This window comes from Frieseomelitta varia, unplaced genomic scaffold (assembly GCF_011392965.1).
Source record: "Frieseomelitta varia isolate USP_RPSP 00005682 unplaced genomic scaffold, Fvar_1.2 scaffold_135, whole genome shotgun sequence".
NCBI classification, from domain to species: domain Eukaryota; kingdom Metazoa; phylum Arthropoda; class Insecta; order Hymenoptera; family Apidae; genus Frieseomelitta; species Frieseomelitta varia.
In genome coordinates, this window is record NW_025109028.1 from 947,542 (window position 1) to 966,087 (window position 18,546).

The 18,546-nt window shown below is 24.0% G+C and overlaps 4 protein-coding genes across 8 annotated transcripts; 3 read left to right on the top strand and 1 right to left on the bottom strand.

Moving 5' to 3' along the window:
• The first annotated feature begins 73 nt into the window (after positions 1 to 73).
• LOC122530788 (intraflagellar transport protein 122 homolog) lies at positions 74 to 7,306 on the top strand. The gene is made up of 16 exons (XM_043658091.1): positions 74 to 265; positions 683 to 792; positions 869 to 989; positions 1,328 to 1,538; positions 1,755 to 1,828; positions 1,911 to 2,181; positions 2,362 to 2,523; positions 2,657 to 2,954; positions 3,269 to 3,639; positions 3,805 to 4,197; positions 4,504 to 4,918; positions 5,081 to 5,307; positions 5,457 to 5,838; positions 6,108 to 6,274; positions 6,445 to 6,606; positions 6,732 to 7,306. Exons 1-16 carry the CDS (start codon positions 213 to 215, stop codon positions 6,816 to 6,818), a joined length of 3,504 nt encoding a protein of 1,167 aa, XP_043514026.1. The 5' UTR covers positions 74 to 212; the 3' UTR covers positions 6,819 to 7,306.
• A 125-nt stretch (positions 7,307 to 7,431) lies between these two features.
• On the top strand, positions 7,432 to 10,684 carry LOC122530956. Its single transcript, XM_043658404.1, has 9 exons — positions 7,432 to 7,629; positions 7,809 to 7,961; positions 8,032 to 8,162; positions 8,315 to 8,447; positions 8,794 to 8,916; positions 9,191 to 9,274; positions 9,416 to 9,568; positions 10,029 to 10,157; positions 10,314 to 10,684. Exons 1-9 carry the CDS (start codon positions 7,521 to 7,523, stop codon positions 10,421 to 10,423), a joined length of 1,125 nt encoding a protein of 374 aa, XP_043514339.1. The 5' UTR covers positions 7,432 to 7,520; the 3' UTR covers positions 10,424 to 10,684.
• Positions 10,685 to 11,250: 566 nt separating this feature from the next.
• LOC122530951 (prostaglandin E synthase 2) lies at positions 11,251 to 13,372 on the bottom strand. Its single transcript, XM_043658393.1, has 5 exons — positions 12,886 to 13,372; positions 12,708 to 12,782; positions 12,187 to 12,518; positions 11,963 to 12,074; positions 11,251 to 11,829 (listed from the first exon to the last, which is right to left on the bottom strand). The coding sequence occupies exons 1-5, from the start codon at positions 13,186 to 13,188 to the stop codon at positions 11,464 to 11,466; spliced, it is 1,188 nt and encodes a 395-aa protein (XP_043514328.1). The 5' UTR covers positions 13,189 to 13,372; the 3' UTR covers positions 11,251 to 11,463.
• A 406-nt stretch (positions 13,373 to 13,778) lies between these two features.
• On the top strand, positions 13,779 to 18,212 carry LOC122530856 (geranylgeranyl transferase type-2 subunit alpha). 5 transcript variants are annotated; one of them, XM_043658232.1, is made up of 7 exons: positions 13,779 to 13,860; positions 14,461 to 14,571; positions 14,730 to 14,848; positions 15,683 to 15,870; positions 15,953 to 16,144; positions 16,222 to 16,797; positions 17,341 to 18,212. In XM_043658232.1, exons 2-7 carry the CDS (start codon positions 14,551 to 14,553, stop codon positions 17,781 to 17,783), a joined length of 1,539 nt encoding a protein of 512 aa, XP_043514167.1. In that variant the 5' UTR covers positions 13,779 to 13,860; positions 14,461 to 14,550; the 3' UTR covers positions 17,784 to 18,212. The 5 variants fall into 5 exon arrangements, with proteins under 5 accessions (XP_043514167.1, XP_043514176.1, XP_043514159.1 ...); XM_043658241.1 differs by having other exon boundaries at positions 13,853 to 14,073; positions 14,461 to 14,591; XM_043658224.1 differs by having other exon boundaries at positions 13,855 to 14,073.
• Positions 18,213 to 18,546: the final 334 nt, after the last annotated feature.

Below are 18,546 nucleotides of genomic sequence, written 5' to 3' on the forward strand. Positions count from 1 at the left end.
TGTATTAATTTTTTACACAATGAAAAACAACTATTGCTGCTCCTTCGCGAATTAAAGTTTTAATCTATTTTTCATATATGCCGCCATTTTAACTGTTTCCGTGGAAACCATAAAAACAAACTTTTATACAAAGTGAAATAATGTGTAAAATTTTATTGTAAAATTAAGTTTTCCATATGTATATGTGTACATGTGAATGAATAGAAGAAACAATGAAAGCTTCTCCTACTTGGGTTGATAAGGTTCAAGATAAATCCGAACGATGGTAAATGTAATGTTTGGATATGGAATAATTCAAAATTTTTAATGTTTATTATAAATACTTGTAAATAACAAATAGTAGTTATATTTTTAAATTAACAATCGTTTTAAACAATATTAATAATTATACTTTTATCATTCATTACGCTTTAAATGTATTTATTGTTTTGTAACATATAAGTATATATATATAAGCAAAGAATCTTTTTTTCACAAAAATTAGAATCTCTTTATTGATAGTAATAATTTTTATTTTATGCCCTTAATAATTTGTTAATTACTGATCTTTTGATATAAAAATTTTGCGTAACATAAAAAGATGCTTTATTGTATTATTTTATACATTATTATATTATTTTATACATTATTTTGTACTTATTTTTTACTTATTATTATATTAATATTTTTGCAATGTTTGCAGTATATATGATTTATGTTTTAATCCGGATGGAACTCAGTTAGTTATTGCTGCTGGACAGCAAGTTCTTGTTTATGAAACTAACGAAGGTACTTTGATTCAACCATTAAAAGGTAAAAGAACTTGTAAAACCAAATAAATGATCCAATTTAATAAAATATGAATTATATTTCTATTTATACTTTGTAGGACACAAGGATATAGTTTATTGTGTATGTTATGCAAGAGATGGTAAAAAGTTCGCATCAGGCAGTGCTGACAAAAGTGTTATTATTTGGACATCAAGATTAGAGGGCATACTTAAATATTCGTAAGCTATTTTTATTTTGTTACTTAAAACCAAATTTTCTATTTTTTAATACAACACAATTATGAGATTGTGTTTGAATAATTTAATGATTAATTCTTATACAATAAGATTGTTGTATTATATATGAAAAATAATAAATATGAATTCAGTACATTAAAATAAGAAAAAGATTTATATAAACATAAACATAAATCTTGACAATTTTATTTTTTATGATTTTCACTTTAACTTTTAATGCTAAATGTTTCTGTAAATATTTTAGTTTCTCTTATATTTTAGAATGCTGAATTTACATCTGTTGTACTTTCTGTATATTATATTTTTGTGATATGTTTCAGACATAATGAAGCTGTTCAAGCTATGCAGTTCAATCCAGTATCACACCAACTTTTAAGTTGTTCTTTGTCAGACATAGCATTTTGGTCTCCAGAACAGAAAGCAGTAGTAAAGCATAAATCAAGAGGAAGAGTAAATTGTTGTGCTTGGACAAGCGATGGACAATATTTAGCGATTGGCTTAGCATCTGGCTATGTGTCGATTAGAAATAAAGTTTGTCCTTTTTATGTAATACAATTTAAATTAATTTACATAATGTAAAAAGTTTTGTATGTTGTGTATTGTTAATATAAATGTACATTCGATATTATTCTATTCTTTAAATATTATTTTATTATTTACTATTATCAATTATTGCATATGATTTTTGAAAACATTTTAAAAATTTAATTTTACACAAATTGTATTAAACTTATTTTAATATTCTAGAATGGAGAAGAACAAACACGAATTGAGAGACAAAATGGTGTGCCTATTTGGAGTTTGTTGTGGAATCGTCAATGGTAAAAAGAATTATTATTAATATTTTTTATAAAGAATTAGCAAATAACAAATTTTAGTAATAAATTTTCATATTATCCGTAGGGAAGATTCAACAGATGTTCTCTGTATTGCAGAATGGAACGGGATCCTATCGTTTTATTCAATTTTAGGCAAACCATTTGGAAAAGATAGATCGCTCAATTTTATCCCTCTTAAAATGTGTAACTTTGCTGGCGGTCAATATATTTTAGTTTCTGGAAGTAACAAACAATGTATATTAATGACATATGATGGTATACAATTAATGAACATTGGTGGTACATTTTCCTCTTGGGTTTGGAGTTGTGCTGTACATCCAACTTCTACACATGTTGTACGAATTAAGGATTTTCTTTCTTTATTCAATTTTTAATTTATTCAAATTTTAATTTTATAGTTCTTATCTTCTTGAATTTATAATTTTATAATTATTTTTATTTTACTGTATATTCCAATGCTTGTAATTAATAAATTGTAGAATTATTTTCAAAGCTGTTTCGTGTTTTTTATATAGGCATTAGGTTGTCAAGATGGTACAATAACATATTTACATTTATCTTGGGACGTTATACATGGATTATATGGAGATAGATATGCATATAGAGAAAATATGACTGATGTAATAATACAAAATTTAATTACTAATCAAAAAGTTCGCATTAAGTGTAAAGATTTGGTAAGTAAACAAAATAGTTTGATATTAAATATAATTTTAGATATAAATTCGCTTTTTGATTTTTAAATTAAAATAATACACTGAAAATATTAGTAAATAAAATACATTATAAAATTTGTTATTCTATTTTTAGATACATCGTATTGCTGTGTATAAAAACAGATTAGCAGTTCAGTTATCAGAACGTGTAATAATTTATGAACCATCAAATTCTAATGATGGAATGCATTATCGTATATATGAAAAATTAAATCAAGCATTAAATTGTAATTTACTTGTTGTTACTACGAACAATTTAATTTTGTGTACAGAAAGACGATTACAAAGTCTATCATTTAATGGTACAATAGAAAGGGAATGGATACTAGATGGACTTGTAACTTATATAAAAGTTGTTGGTGGACCAATTGGACAAGAGTGCCTTATTATAGGTTTGTATGATAAAATTTTTGTAAAAGTAAATAAAATACTTTTATAATATATAACTAATTAAATAAAAAAACGTTCATAATAAAAAAACTAAAATTTAATAAAAGATAAATTAATTTTATATAATTAGTTTATTAGTTTTAAGAAAATTATTAATTCATTGAAGATCAGTTATTTCACAAAAACTAAGCTACTTATTAATACAATTTAATTATTTTTTTAATATTAATATACATGATCTACATGAAAATGATTTTTTATTAATTTTTGGTAAGTAAATAAAATATTTAATAATTCTTGTTTCCTATTTTTATAGGTTTAAACACTAGCTACATAGTGAAAATATATTTAGATAATCCTTTTCCAGCATATTTAATAAAAATTGAGGGTTCAGTAAGATGTCTTGATATCAGTTCATTGAAAGAAAAGCTTGCTGTTGTTAGTGATCATGGAGTTCTTCATGTATTTGATTTATATACAGAAGAGAAGCTCCAAGAATTTCCAAATGTAAATAGTGTGGCATTTAATAATAGTTTTGAAGATATAATGTGTTTTTCTAGTGGAGAATATTTGACAATTAAAGTAGGTAATTTTACGGAATATAGACAAAAATTTTCCGGGCTTGTTATGGCTAACAATGGATCAAAAATATATTGTTTAAGCGGTTCTTCTATTGTCACATTAGAGGTAAATTTTTATTTTGGAATATGTTATTAAGAAAGAAAATTTTGTACAAAATATTATATTTTGAAAATAGCAATATGTAAAACATAACATAATTTATAATATATAATTTAAAATGTAACGTATAATAATATACATGTTAATAATTAAAATATTATTTATACATAGGTACCCTTATCGTTATTTATGTACCAATATATTGATATTGGTTTATTTTCTAATGCTTATAACATAGCATGTCTTGGAGTAGCAGATTCTGACTGGTTTGCTCTGGGAACAGCTGCTTTAGAAAATTTGGAATTAAATATTGCATACTCTTCCTTTGCTAGAATAAAAAATTTGAAATACATAGAAGTTTTATCTGAAGTGGAAGAAAAACTTAAATCTGGAGAATGGGGAAGAGAAGCATGCATGGCCACTGCTGCAGCTGCTATGGGAAAGTTAAAAGATGCTGCAAAACTTTTCCAAAAAGCTGGTTTACAGCAGTATGCATTAGCTATGTATTCTGATTTACGTATGTTTGACATTGCACAAGAATTTATTGTTAGTGGCAACAATCAGGTTAGTCAAGAAATTATTTAGTAATATTTATTCAAGTTTCTATATTATTTTTATACAAAGTGTCTTATGTAATTCCATTGTAATGTAATGTAATTCCTATGTAAACTATTTTCTAATTTTATAAAAATATGAATGATGAAAGGAGTATATATATAGATGCAAATTTTATAAAAGATATTGTCATGTTACATTATATTATAGTAATAATTGATTATAAAGTTACACAGGGCACGATATATGTTAAAATGATACATTAAAATTGGAAATAATAAAAGTAAAAATTTTATTTCAATAATATATATTCAGGATCGTACAATTTTACTTCGAAAACGAGCAGAATGGGCCAAAAGTCTTGGGGAACCTCGTGCTGCAGCAGAAATGTTTCTCTCAGCAGGAGATGTTGATCGCGCTATAAATATAATTGCTGAATATGGTTGGATTGATATGTTAATCAAAGTTGGCAGACAACTCGACAAGGCAGATAGAGATAATTTAACTATAATTGCAAAAAAATTGAAAAAATTGGGTGCAACTCATGGTGCAGCAGAAATTTTTAGTCGCTTAGGAGATGATCCCGATGTAGCAGATGTTTTAGTAGAAGCTCAAGCTTGGCCAGAAGCATTTGAATTAGCTGAAAGGAATCCCAAATTGAAAGCAAGAATATATGGACCATATGCTAGATGGTTGGCAGAAACGGGCCATTTCTCTGAAGCACAAAAAGGTAAATGAAATTTTACCAAAATTTATTTGTTTGAATAAAATTTAATTGCAATATGCGAAGACAGTTTGAAATGTAAAAAAAATTTATCATTTGTTTGTATTAAATTATGTGAAATAATAATATAATTTTTAAAAAAATTAAAACATTCATTCAGTTTTTTAGCATTTCAGATCGCTGGACAATCAGATGAATCTGTAATGGTTTTAATAATGTTGGCTAAAAATGCAGTTAGTGAGAAGAGATTTCGCGATGCTTCTTACTTTTATTGGCTTTTATCTCAAATTAGTTTAAATCTTAATAGAACCATGGATGAATTGAAAACAATGTTTTTCCAATATTACGAAAAGGCTGAAATTTATTATGCATATCACGAAATACATAAATACATCGTAAGTAATTTGTAATATGTCACATATACTTTATAATTACATTAAAAATTTTAAATAAATAATTAAAAAGTCATTCGTTAATAATATGTCACGATATTGTAGAAAAATAATAAGAAGAATTACACAATTATATTTTTTCTTTTTTTTAGGAAGAACCGTTTACATCATTAATGCCAGAAGCTCTTTTCAATATTGCACGATTTCTTTTAACTAAAACTGAAAATATACAAGTAGAAGGAGTTTCAAAATTTACCATAATATATACATTACTAAAACAAGCTTCTTTTCTTGGTGCTAATAAATTAATTATGCAATTACTTGAAAAATTACGAAAAACAAAAATTCCGACAAATCAACTTAGCCAGTTAGAAATTTCAAGTTTAAATGCACGAGCTTCTTCTTATAGAGATCCTGAAGAACTTTTGCCACTTTGCTATAAATGTTCGACGTTTAATCCTTTATTACCCTCAAACAATCAGGGGCAATGTGTACAGTGCGGACTAAAATTTCAATATTCTTTTGTAATGTTTGGTAGGTACTATGTTCAAAAAATTCTAATGAATTTTCATATTCATTAAAATAATCAAATTCCTTTTTTTTTGTGAAAAATGTATAAATCTTGAACATATAAAATGTAATTTTTATATTTTAAGTATAATCTATAACTATTTAAACCATTCTTTTTAAAACATATATTAAAAATAATATATTAAAATATATTACACTACATTACTAATTTTATAATATTTTTGGTAGATATAAATTATAAAAAAATTGTAACATTTTTGTAAAAATTGCAGAAATTTTACCATTGGTCGAATTTGAATTAGAAGAAAATATTTCTGATGAAGAAGCAGAAAAATTAATAAATGAGTCATTATCATCGTCTGATGATATTACAAACACAGATCAATTTTCTATGACACCTGAAATAGATCTTTTTACAGCACGTTTAATGAAATACGAGGTATTGCTATACACAAATATAATAGTAATTAATATATAATTTTACAAATTACAGATAGATTTAATAAACTTAATAATATGATAATGTTGAATAACATTTTTGACATTTAATGATCTATTTAAATGCATATTGTTATATAAATAAAATAGATTTAAATTTATTCATTTTAGGAAAAATCTAGTTCTTCTACTATAATTGTAGGAAGAAATGTTCTAAAAAGTATGGATCCATGTACAGTATTAATTGTTAAATGGCCAAAGCCATTTAGAACAAAATATTTCAAAAATCTTTTACCTGATCTACAAATTACATTTTGTAAATCTTGTTTAAAGGTATTATATTTATTATTTATGGTAAATTTATTGCAAATAAATTTTATGTTGTCAAATAAAAATTAATAGTATTGCAAAACATATAATTAGAAGAAATGTAATAATTTTTTTATCATTCTTTTTAGCTATTTCATTTGGATGACTATGAACTGGCTTTATTACGACATGGTTACTGTCCATTTTGCAGAACAGTGAATAAAATTTCAAATTAGTACCTTTCATTAATTTGAATTGTGTAATTACGATATTACGTTTACCGTGATAAATTATAAATTTAAATTTAACTTAAATTAAAGTAATTTAATGTAGATAATCTATATTGGGACTAGTATAAACGAATATCATTGATTTGATATCAATGTATCGTGAACATTGTACGATTCGGCAACTTTGTATTTCTAATAGCAAGATCGTATGCTATATAAACTTGATTGTTGCAATAATCGCATAATGCTATATAAATTACATGTTTCTATGATCGTAACGATCTGTTTGATCGCATGATGCAGATCGTATGATCTGTTTGCACTAAATTTATATTCTACTCGCTTTTTTATTTGCTTTTTAGTACATATTATTTTCTTTAATACATATCTTATTTTATCAGTTATCAATTATCTTATCAGTTATCAGTTATCAATACTTGGAAATTAAGATTAATATTATATAAATTGTTTACTTTAATTTAAAGAGCTTTAAAATATAAAATGACATATTTAAACAATTTATTATGTTATTAATTAAAAATTATTTAATAATATATTTTATCAAATGGCTTGTGAATTCAGTTATATAAATATCAGTAGATAGTAAGTTGGTTTTCATTTACGTGCTAATTGGTCTGATTTCCCAAGTACCGTTGAACGAAATAGTCAGAAGAATTGAGCGCGTTTCAAACAGTTACAATTTGAGAGATGTTGCGCGTGATTTACTTGACAATTTTCCTTTTTATAAATGTCGTTAGTTGTCGATTGGATGATGATAATATCACGGAAATTCAAAATTCGATGTCTCGCGGCAGATGTAAGTAAACAGAAAAATGAATGAAATAGCTTTTAATGTATTGCACTTTGAAATAATGTATTTTATAAAATACAATTGATATTTCAGAATAATTATATATTTATTTTTGTTATATAGCTTAATATAAATACTTATGTTGTATAAACTAATATAAAATTATGAAATTAATTTTTAAACAGTTTTCCCGCTATTCAGTGTTATTCGATTTGCGAATTCCCAGTGCCTTGCTAGCAACAATTTAAACGGTACCTGTTTTACTAAAAGAGAATGTCGTCATTATGGTGGGACACCCTCTGGTAGCTGTGCAAATGGACTTGGTATTTGCTGTGTTTGTAAGTAATTAAAAAATTTAAGTTGTTTTTTATAAAATTTAGTGAATTTATTTAAAACTAATGTTTATAGTTCAGAAAACATGTAGCTCCACAACAAATGTAAATAATACATATTTTACAAATCCTGAATATCCAACAACTTATGAGGGACAAGGACGATGTACAATAACAGTGCAACGTTGTAATTCAAATATATGCCAAGTGAGTTATCAAAATATGTTTATAAGTTAAATATTGATTAAATATAAAACTATTATAAAATTGAATTAACACCTAATTTACTTTATTCTTATAAAAAGTTGTATAATTATTATTACTTATAATAAAGTTATAATATCATAAATTGGTTCTAGTTACGTTTGGATTTCTTGGAATTTACTCTTGCTTCACCAGACGCCAGTGGGACTTGTGATTTTGATTCCCTTTCAGTTTCTGGATCAGGGAATACGGTACCTCGAATTTGTGGAGAAAATGCAAATCAACATGGTAACAAATAAAATTATTAACAGTAATTAGATGCAATTGTCAATTGCCTTCTTTCAAATCATAAATATTTAATATACTTGATTTGAAAGAAGACAATTGATATTTGTAAGAACATCTTGTCTAAGAAAAAAATTAAATTTACGAATTATGAATAACAAAATAATTAATAATTTAAACAAAATTATTAGAAAACGGAGTTATTTAATAAATTTGTGTTTATATGTGACGGTATTCTACATTTGTAAATTAATTATATGTGACGATATTCTACATTTATAAATTAATTATTAATGATACTTATAACACTTAGCACTAATCAATCTTTCTATTGATTTAAATTTTTCAGTATATATAGATTTCAATGGTGATACACCTATTATGCTATCAATTGATACCAATCCTGAGTATGCTACGGATCGTCGTTGGAATATAAGAATTCAACAATTACCTTGTGATTCCACGTATAAAGGCATGTACATTATAAACTTTTTACTGCTTTTTTAAAATAGATATTATATTCCATAATTAATATTTAAACCTTAAAAAAATTTTAGTCTTTTGTATAAAAAAGTTACGTTAAGTTTTCAATTTATGAACTATAGATATTTTTGTCATTTTAAAGTAAAATCAATTGTTAATGTAACAATTGTATTCAATTACATTGAATATTAAAATTTTATTAATATTATTTACAATATTATTATTTTAAGTTAATAATTTTGATCATTGAATTCTTTTCACAGCACCAAATGGATGTTTACAGTATTATGACAGTGTCTCGGGTACCGTAACAAGTTTTAATTATGGCACAACGCAAAATCCAAGAGGTACCATAACTAATAAAATTTGTAAAAATTACATAGCAATTAACTTATTTATTTGTTAACAATATATTTATTTATATTATTGTGTATATATTAAAATATTATTTGATTATTAACTATATTATTAATCCAATATTGTTTTAGCACCAGTAATAGGTACACGGCAAATAGCAAATACGAATTATGGTGTATGTGTAAGAATGGCCCAAGGATATTGTGGTATTGAATGGTCTCAAACAAATTCAAATTCATTTACCGTTTCTGGAGATACTGGTGCAATTGATCCTACCTTATTAGGTAAAATGTAATATGATAATCAATTACTTTGATACATAAAATGTAATATGATAATGTAATATGTTCTAATCAATTACTTATTAATAATAATTACATCAACAACAGTAAGATAATTATAGTATTAGAAAACAAAGCAAAGTATTTGAACATTTATAGAAATACATAATTACATGATAAAAATTTTCTTAATAAATATTAGAATACTTTTAGTCTATTAATTTTTTATTACATTATGTATATTTAACTCAAATTTAATATTTCCATCATTTAAAGTAATACAGTAATAAGTAATTGTTTTTGCAATCATGAAAGTAATGAAACTAATGAAGTTTATACTGTACACATAAAAGTAAAATAATTAGAATTAATTCGTTATTTTTATAAACAATCTTTTTAAATGAAAATAAATAAGTACTTCTATAGTATTGATTATTTTAATTACTTATTGATTAATAAATAGGTACTGTGGATGCAGCAGAAGAAGGTACGGCTTGCACAAAAGACTTTGTTATTATTCCACATCCATTCGAAAATGGTGCCGCAGTTGATACAGAACGATTTTGTGGTAATGGTTTCGTAACAAAAACATGTAAGTACATAATATTTTGTTTTTATGTACAAAATTTACATGAAAATTTTATGTATTGCTATGTGTGTTTGATGTAGTGAATTATATATATAAAATAAATGCATAAAATATGCACATGTGTAATGACATAAATTAATAACTTCTTTTTTTTTTTAGCTTTTTCCAAACCATTTGTACTATATGTTATCACAGATGGCGATGAAATGGGAGAAATTGAAAATAAGGGATTTTCATTAACATATCGTCAGATAGCTTGTGCAATTTAAATAAAAAAGCATGTTCTTGTTTCATATAGATATGATATGAACATTTTACGTATTATAGGATAATAATAGGACATAATAATCAATATTTAATATATTTATTATTTTGTATAAAATTAGCATTTTTTTAAAAATGAAACAATCATTAATCATAGTAAAATTAATCATAATGAATGTAAATTTATATAATTATTATATACATTTATGTAATTATGTAAATATTAATATTAATTATGAATAAATTTCAGATTTTAACGATTTCAAATTTATCCTTATTAATTTTTAAAATTGCTTATGAGTTTATATCTATTTTCAACTCAAGAATAAAAAAAAATTTGACGATTAAACGTTTTTATAATATAAATCTAATACAATTTTTATAATATAAATATAATACGATTAATAACATTTTTATAATATAAATCGTTTAAAATGTAATTATATAAATTATATTTTAAATTTAATATATTTTATCATAAAAATTTATATACAGAAAAGAATATATATAATTTTATTTTAATAAAATATTTAATTTTTTTTAAACATTTCAATGATATTTCATTGCACCAATTTTTAACATTATAAATCAATATTTTCATTACTTGTTTGAGCTTCTTTTAAAAGTAAAATATTTAGATATCTCTTAAACCTAGTTTGAAAACTTTACTATAAAAGTAAATTAGTTTTATAAATTTGACTTGAAGATTTTCTTTATTTACTGTTCTTTCTTACGACCATCGTTGGCAAAATACAAAGAATTTGAAAAATTATGTTTCTTGTTTATCAAATTGTGTATATTATTATTATATTTCACATTCTTCTTATATTAGTTAAATTAGTTTTATTAGTTATATATTTTTTAATTTCTACATATTTACAAAATTTATTATCTGAAACATATCTCATTTCTTTCTACGGTAGTAATACTAATATGAAATAACACAATTTAACTTTATTATATTCAAAATGATACAATTACAAACAAATTATAATTTTAAGAAAACTAATATAAACAATATTTATTAATATAAATTTTATTTATATTATTTAGTCATTAAATATTTACTTCCTGAATGTTCTTCTATTTCCTTCGTCATGGCATTATACCACGTGTTAAGTGTTGTATTATTTAAAGCATCTTTAAAAGCACTGCAGCCTTCTATACTTTTCAGAACTCCATATACAGCAAGGTCTGATAAATTAGGTTTTTCTCCTCCCATAAATGTACCACCGCGTTTTTTAATAGCACGTAACCACTTATTAATTCCATCGTACAATGATTCTCGAACATCATTTTTTAAATTATGCTTCTTTTTTAATCGTTTTGATATCAACCACATAGCTGTAGCACCTATGTTTATCATAATTAACCTTTCCCATGTTGGAAAATATTCTTCCCATTTACCAACCTAATTGATTAAAGAAAAAAATTTCTTTTTATTCTATTCTTTTCTAAAATTCTTATATTCACATTAAAATTATTACATTTTTTGTTTGATTACTCAATATGTTATTATGTTTAATTATTATTAAACTACTTACTTCAGAAAACCAATTGAAAGTTTTATAAGCTTCATCAAGTGTTCTGTACACATTAGGTGATAGCGTATGCACAAATTCATCATCGACCCATTTCCTCCATTTACGCTCCTCCCTAAAATAATATATTAATTAGCAAAAATATAAAAGTTTTATCATCCGTAATCAATCTACTTCAACATAAAAAGATTAAGGCTTATTTTATACAAGAAACATGATCTTCTCACATGATCTCATCTGTTTTTGTAGGCAAATTTTCTTGATACATCAAGAAATATTTATTCATAATTTCATATTTCAATTTTTGGTTTTCATCGTGCATCGCTATACTTGGATAATAGTCTACTAAATCATTAATTTTCTGAGATCTATCTTTCAAATATGAAGCTAATAGGGAAATAATCATTGAACTATCATTTAAAGATTGATATCCTGAATCGACTTCTGCTAAAAGTATTGGTACTTTCTTATAAGTTGACCAAGATATTTCTTTTCGTAATACAGGATCAACCTCCACGATCTCATAAGATATTCCATAATAATCCAAAAAAGTTCTGACCTAAAAGTTTCACATTTACAATTAATTCAATTTATAAAAATAATAATACATTATTTAAAAGAAAAATAATAATTAAAATTTAAATAGTAAACTTTACATTTGCATCGTCACTCGAAGAATATATTGCGATTGATTACATCTTCTTTAATTTGATACTTATGAAACAAATAATAAATATGAATATTTTACCTTACAACAGAAAGGGCATGTCTGATATTGATAAAGAGTCAACTTTAAGTCTGTAATGTCCACTGGAAAGATAACCTACCATGAAAATGAAATAAAGTAGCATTTTGATGCGTGAGGATCAAATCAATCTGATATTAAACTGTACATTAGACATATATAAATCAACGTATAAAATTACCTCTCTAGAAACGGGTACTGGTGGTTTTTCTTGAAGTATTTTAGTTTTCTGTTCTTTCCCTTGAAGATGATATGTTTGTGAAGCTTCCTTATTTCTGTACCAAGTGTATCCCTGTGTAATAGCTATACCAACTGGAAATCCAACAGAAATCCCTACTAAACTTGCTTTAAATACAGTTTTTAATATTGAAGATTGTCGAGACGCCGATAAAACACTCTCATTTCGTTTCGGACATCTTTGAATAACATTTTTCAGACAATATAAATTTTGGGGATATCTTGACAGTCTTTGTAATATAGACATTGTGCAATGTTTATTATATATTTTATATATATTTTTGAATAAATTAACTACTTTAAATATGTTACTATTGAGAAAATTACTTTGCACCTTTTAATAATGTAACAATTGTAAAAGGAGTTATGCATTCAAATTATAAGACATGTGGTTTGTAATGAACTTTGCAAAGTAAACATTAATCACATTTAATTTTCATTTTAATACGTAATGTAGAAATCATCGATTATGATGTTATTAAAAAATATTTGATACAAACTTATATTCTTGTAAATTAAGTGTATAACTAATATCATTCAATACTTGCATTGACTTCGATAAATAATTTATTATTTTTATAAATTGTTTACTTTTTAAAACATTTTAGTATTACACAGTTATAGTTCAATATTACACATTTATAAATTACAACATGTAGGGAAAAAATTCATATTTAATGTTCCATTTTAAATAAGCTAGTTTTTTCCTATTTATGAAATAAAAATGTGACACTACCGATGAATTAACTGATTATAAATTTTTGTTTATTTATATTAATAGTTGACTTTCATTTGTGTGTTATTAAATTTTTATTACGAATAAATTTTAAAGGTTATGTAATGTACAAGGATACGTAATACGCAAGCGTGGCAGGAATTTACTGTCACGTGAAAATGTACCTTCAATGAATCACATTGAGTAAGGCATATAAATTATGTCATTATACCTAGTCGGTCATTTACATGTTATCTGTAGATAAAAGAAACGGAAACTGTAAAATTTTGAATCGAACAGACATTTTTAAGTAATGCATATTTGTGTGCTTACGCGTATAACTTGTGTAAATCTGCTTAGCTGGACTAAGTGTATGAAATAAAAATAAAATTAAGTGTTTTTATAGTTTTACTTTAGGTATTAAGAATAGATAATATCTATTAATTTTGAAAAAAATTAATTCGTAAATGAGGTGTTTGTATAAGAAAAATAGACAAATTTAACCTTAAAGTTGAATGACCTAACCTTAAAGTTAATTAATTTCTGATATATTAATGAAAGAAGATTAATAAAATATTCAATATGGTAATTAAAGTTGACATTCAACATAATTTTAATTTTTCGGTGCATTATTAATATTTAAGTATAAACATAAAAAGTAATGTGTTATAAATAAAGAAATGAAATAATTTTGTGGCTTTATTGCAATATTTTGTATATATTTTTGGAATATTTACATGCAGTCTATATAGTTGATGTAGTAATGAAATAAGAAGTTACAGTAAAGAAATAATAAATTTTCAGCACGGCAGAGTAAAAGTTCGAACAACTGCAGAGCAGGAAGCATTAAAGAAGAAGGAAAGGGCTGAAAAACTGTCACGTTATAGAATTGGCATGAGCATTGTGTTTAAGAAAGTAATGTCACAAATACAACAGTTAATGCCACATTACAACGTTAATCATGTTTATATAATTTCATAGAGTTAAAGAATAAGTAACTGAATTATAAAATGTAAAAAAAAGAAATTAGTCAAATTTACTAAAATGTAATTATTTAATTTTGTATATTACAGAGGAAAGATAAAATTTATGACGATGAACTGATGACGGTTACTGAACGTATGGTATTACAAAATCCAGATATTTATACTTTATGGAACATTCGTAGAGAGGCATTTATAAATAATGATTGGTAATTATACAAATAACAATTTTAATGTTTTACTACTAAATTATTAATAATAATTTAAACTCTAGCATTAAATAATAAGTAAATTGTTTATATTGTTTAATATTTTATTAATATATTGTTTATTATTATATTTATTATGTAATAATACTACAAATATTTATATATAGGGTGCTCAATGGCCAAACTACAAGAGCTTAATCCATGCATAAAAGAAAGAAAATATTTGAAGAAAATATAAAGCTTATCAAGGAAAACCCTTGTTATAGTTATAAACAAATATTACATAAGTTATAAACATATGTTGTATTGTATGAATATGAAAGAAGTAACTATGTATTTTCCAGTAGAGCACATAGAAGATGGACTGCATTTATTTGATCTGTGCAGATACATTCTTTAACGTCCTTGTATTATAATTTCTAATTTCTAATGCTCGTGCTAACAGTTAGTATCAAATTATTGTTCAAAGTAGGTTCTTACATTAAAATACCAAAAATATTTATATGGAGAATGCTATCTATTTCATACATAAATATTTGTTTATAACTCTGTTACAAGGCATTTTATGATAAACTTTATAGAACATTTCTTTCTTCTTTTTATGTATATATTAAGCCCTGTAGTTTAGCAGTTTAAGTTCGGGATACCATATTTTTGTTATTTATGTTGTTTATTTATGTAAGATTCAAATAGGAAAATTTCTAACATAAAATAGTAATTTTGAATAGGTATTATATAAGTAGCATGTTTATCATATCTTAAATTTACTAGTCATAAGCAAAACCTAACATCAATATATGAGCTTTATATAATATGCAATATAACTAAAAACAGGGATGAAAAGCTTTTAGAAGAGTTTTATCAAAATGAATTAAGACTTACCGAAAATTGTTTGAAACAAAATCCAAAATCTTATTGGGTATGGTATCAACGGATATGGATTACAAATCACTTAGCAGAATGTAATTGGAAAAAAGAACTAATGCTATGCACTAAGTGTCTAAATTTAGATGACAGAAATTGTAAGTCACTAATGTTATTAAATGTCTTATTTTTATTATTAGAAAAGTAGTAAATGCAAATATTATTTTTGGTTCATTTTAGTTCATTGTTGGAATTATAGGGAATTTGTTGTACAAAAAGCAGGAATTTCTCCTGATGAAGAATTTGAATTTGCTACCTCAAAGATTCTAAATAATTTCTCTAATTACTCATCCTGGCATTACAGAAGTCTACTGTTATCAAAAATGTTTCATAAGTCTGACCAAAACGATATTGATGAAAAAAAGAAACAGGGTATTTGCAATAAAAGATATAAATATTTTGAGATTATTTTATAATATACAATAACAAAATTATTTTTTTCCTTCTAGAATTAGAGTTGGTAATGAATGCCACATTCACAGATCCTAATGATTCTAGTGCTTGGTTCTACCAAAGATGGTTATTAAATACTCATGAATTCCTTGCTACGCTTTCTCAAGCTTTAATAAAAAGTGATAATGTGATCCTTTTTGCTAATAAAAATATATCAACTGAGTCAATATATTTAAAAGTAAATAATAAAAATGAAAATGTGCAATGGAAATCCTTACAACAAACAAAGATTTCGAAATTATGGTTTGGAAAATTAAAGAAACAGTTAAATGAAACAAACAATGTTCAGATCGAAATTGAAGGAACATTTTATCCCTTGGTTTGCATTAATCAGAAGTGGATATATAAAAAAAGAAAATATAAATTTTGTTCTAATAAAGATCAATTATTAGAACAGTTATCGAGTTATAAACAGCTTATAGAAATGGAACCTAATAATAAATGGGCTTATTTAACCAGCATTCTTTTAATGAGGAAAATCGATTTTATAAAATTTTATGAAAATATTTTAACAAATTTGAATGTTCTTGTTAATATTGATTCTCTTCGATCTAATTATTATAAGGATTTGCGTAAGTATACTTACCAAATAGATTATAAAAATTGAATAATATGTATATAACATCTTATGATGTACGCAGAGTATTCTTAAATTAAGATTCTTGAGCTAAGATTTAAATTTTTCTTTAGTTTCAATGATATTGAAATATTTAGGGAATAATAATTGAAGTAATTAAAAGAAAATATCCAAAACAATGAACATTTTGTTTAGCATTTATAAAATTTGAGACTGATAACATTATTACAAGTAATTTGTAGTAGAGAAGATAATATTTTCTGTATTTATCACTTAATGCAAATAGAACGTATATTGCAGAAATTTAAAAAAAAAACTTTTATTCTTCTGATTCTGTAGACATTTCGGTTGTAGAATTAATAAATCTCATAAGAGTGCAATAAAATTTGGCAATTGTGGAAAGAATATATAAAATCATGTTAACATAAATTTGATTAAATTATAATAATTAATATATATATTATAATAATTATATAAATTATAATAATTAACTGGTAATTACTTTAATTTGAAAATTAAATAATGAATTTTTTTTCAGGAAGCAAATATATAATTGAGTATAAAATATATGAATTATGGAATACAGAAGAAGATCAGGAAATAAAAACAGAAATTGATCTCTCTGGATTAAACTTAACCACGCTTAGTAATAACGAACATCTCAGTTTTTTTGAACAAATAAATCTCGGTGCAAATTATTTAGCAGATTCGTTACATCAGTTATTTATACTGCAAAGCTGTACAAAATTATCACTTTCAAGTAATCAAGTGAAAAATTTGAAGAAGTTTCCTACATTGCAAAATCTTGAAGTTTTATTATTAAGAAATAATAAATTAAATAATTTAGGAGAAATATTACAATTACTAACAAGACATAAATTGAAGTTACTTGATTTAAGAGAAAATCCAATTTGTAATACTAAAGAATTACAAACTGATATAGCACAAATCAGTCCAGATTTACAACTATATATAGAATAATTTTCATAATATACACATACATTGATAATAAGATATTATTGAATGTATGAAGTCTAATATAGAGCCAATACATAAATAAAAATCTAAAACTTATCTTTTTTGTATCGTACTACATTTTTTCTTGTGTATAACTGATTTCCAAATTTAAATAACTTTTGGTACATTATGTTTTTAATTATTGTTAAAGTAATATTAAATAATATTAAAATAAGTACAATAAAACATAGAATATATGACCAAAGTGTTTTAATTATTTTTTGTTATTGTTAACAATATGAAGAAATATTTAAGTTCTCAATTCTTGTAACTACATTATGCTTAACTATATTAAATGTACAAATTTTTATTTTTAAATGTAATTTTCACGAATAATACATGTGTATACACATGTACAAACATTTCCTTTTCAAAGTACATTTAAAATATTTTGAATGTTTCCTTGATAAATTTACTTTTTATTCCCAATTTAGTTTAATTTATTCTATATCGTTAAGTTGATGTATGTGTCAATAAAAAAAGTGTTATAAGGAAAAAGATAAATGTTAAGATCGCAGATTCTTTTGCTAAAAATAAAAAAAAGATGGAATTTTTATATAATCTTATTATCCTTAGGTCTAAAAATGTTCACAACTATAAAATTGATATAAGAGTAATATAATACTATTATTTTGTAAGTAATAGTATTTTTATAAGAAAAAAAATTATGTATAAAACAGTTCAATAGTTTTGATTAAATAGTACATTATTAAATAATTCATTTATT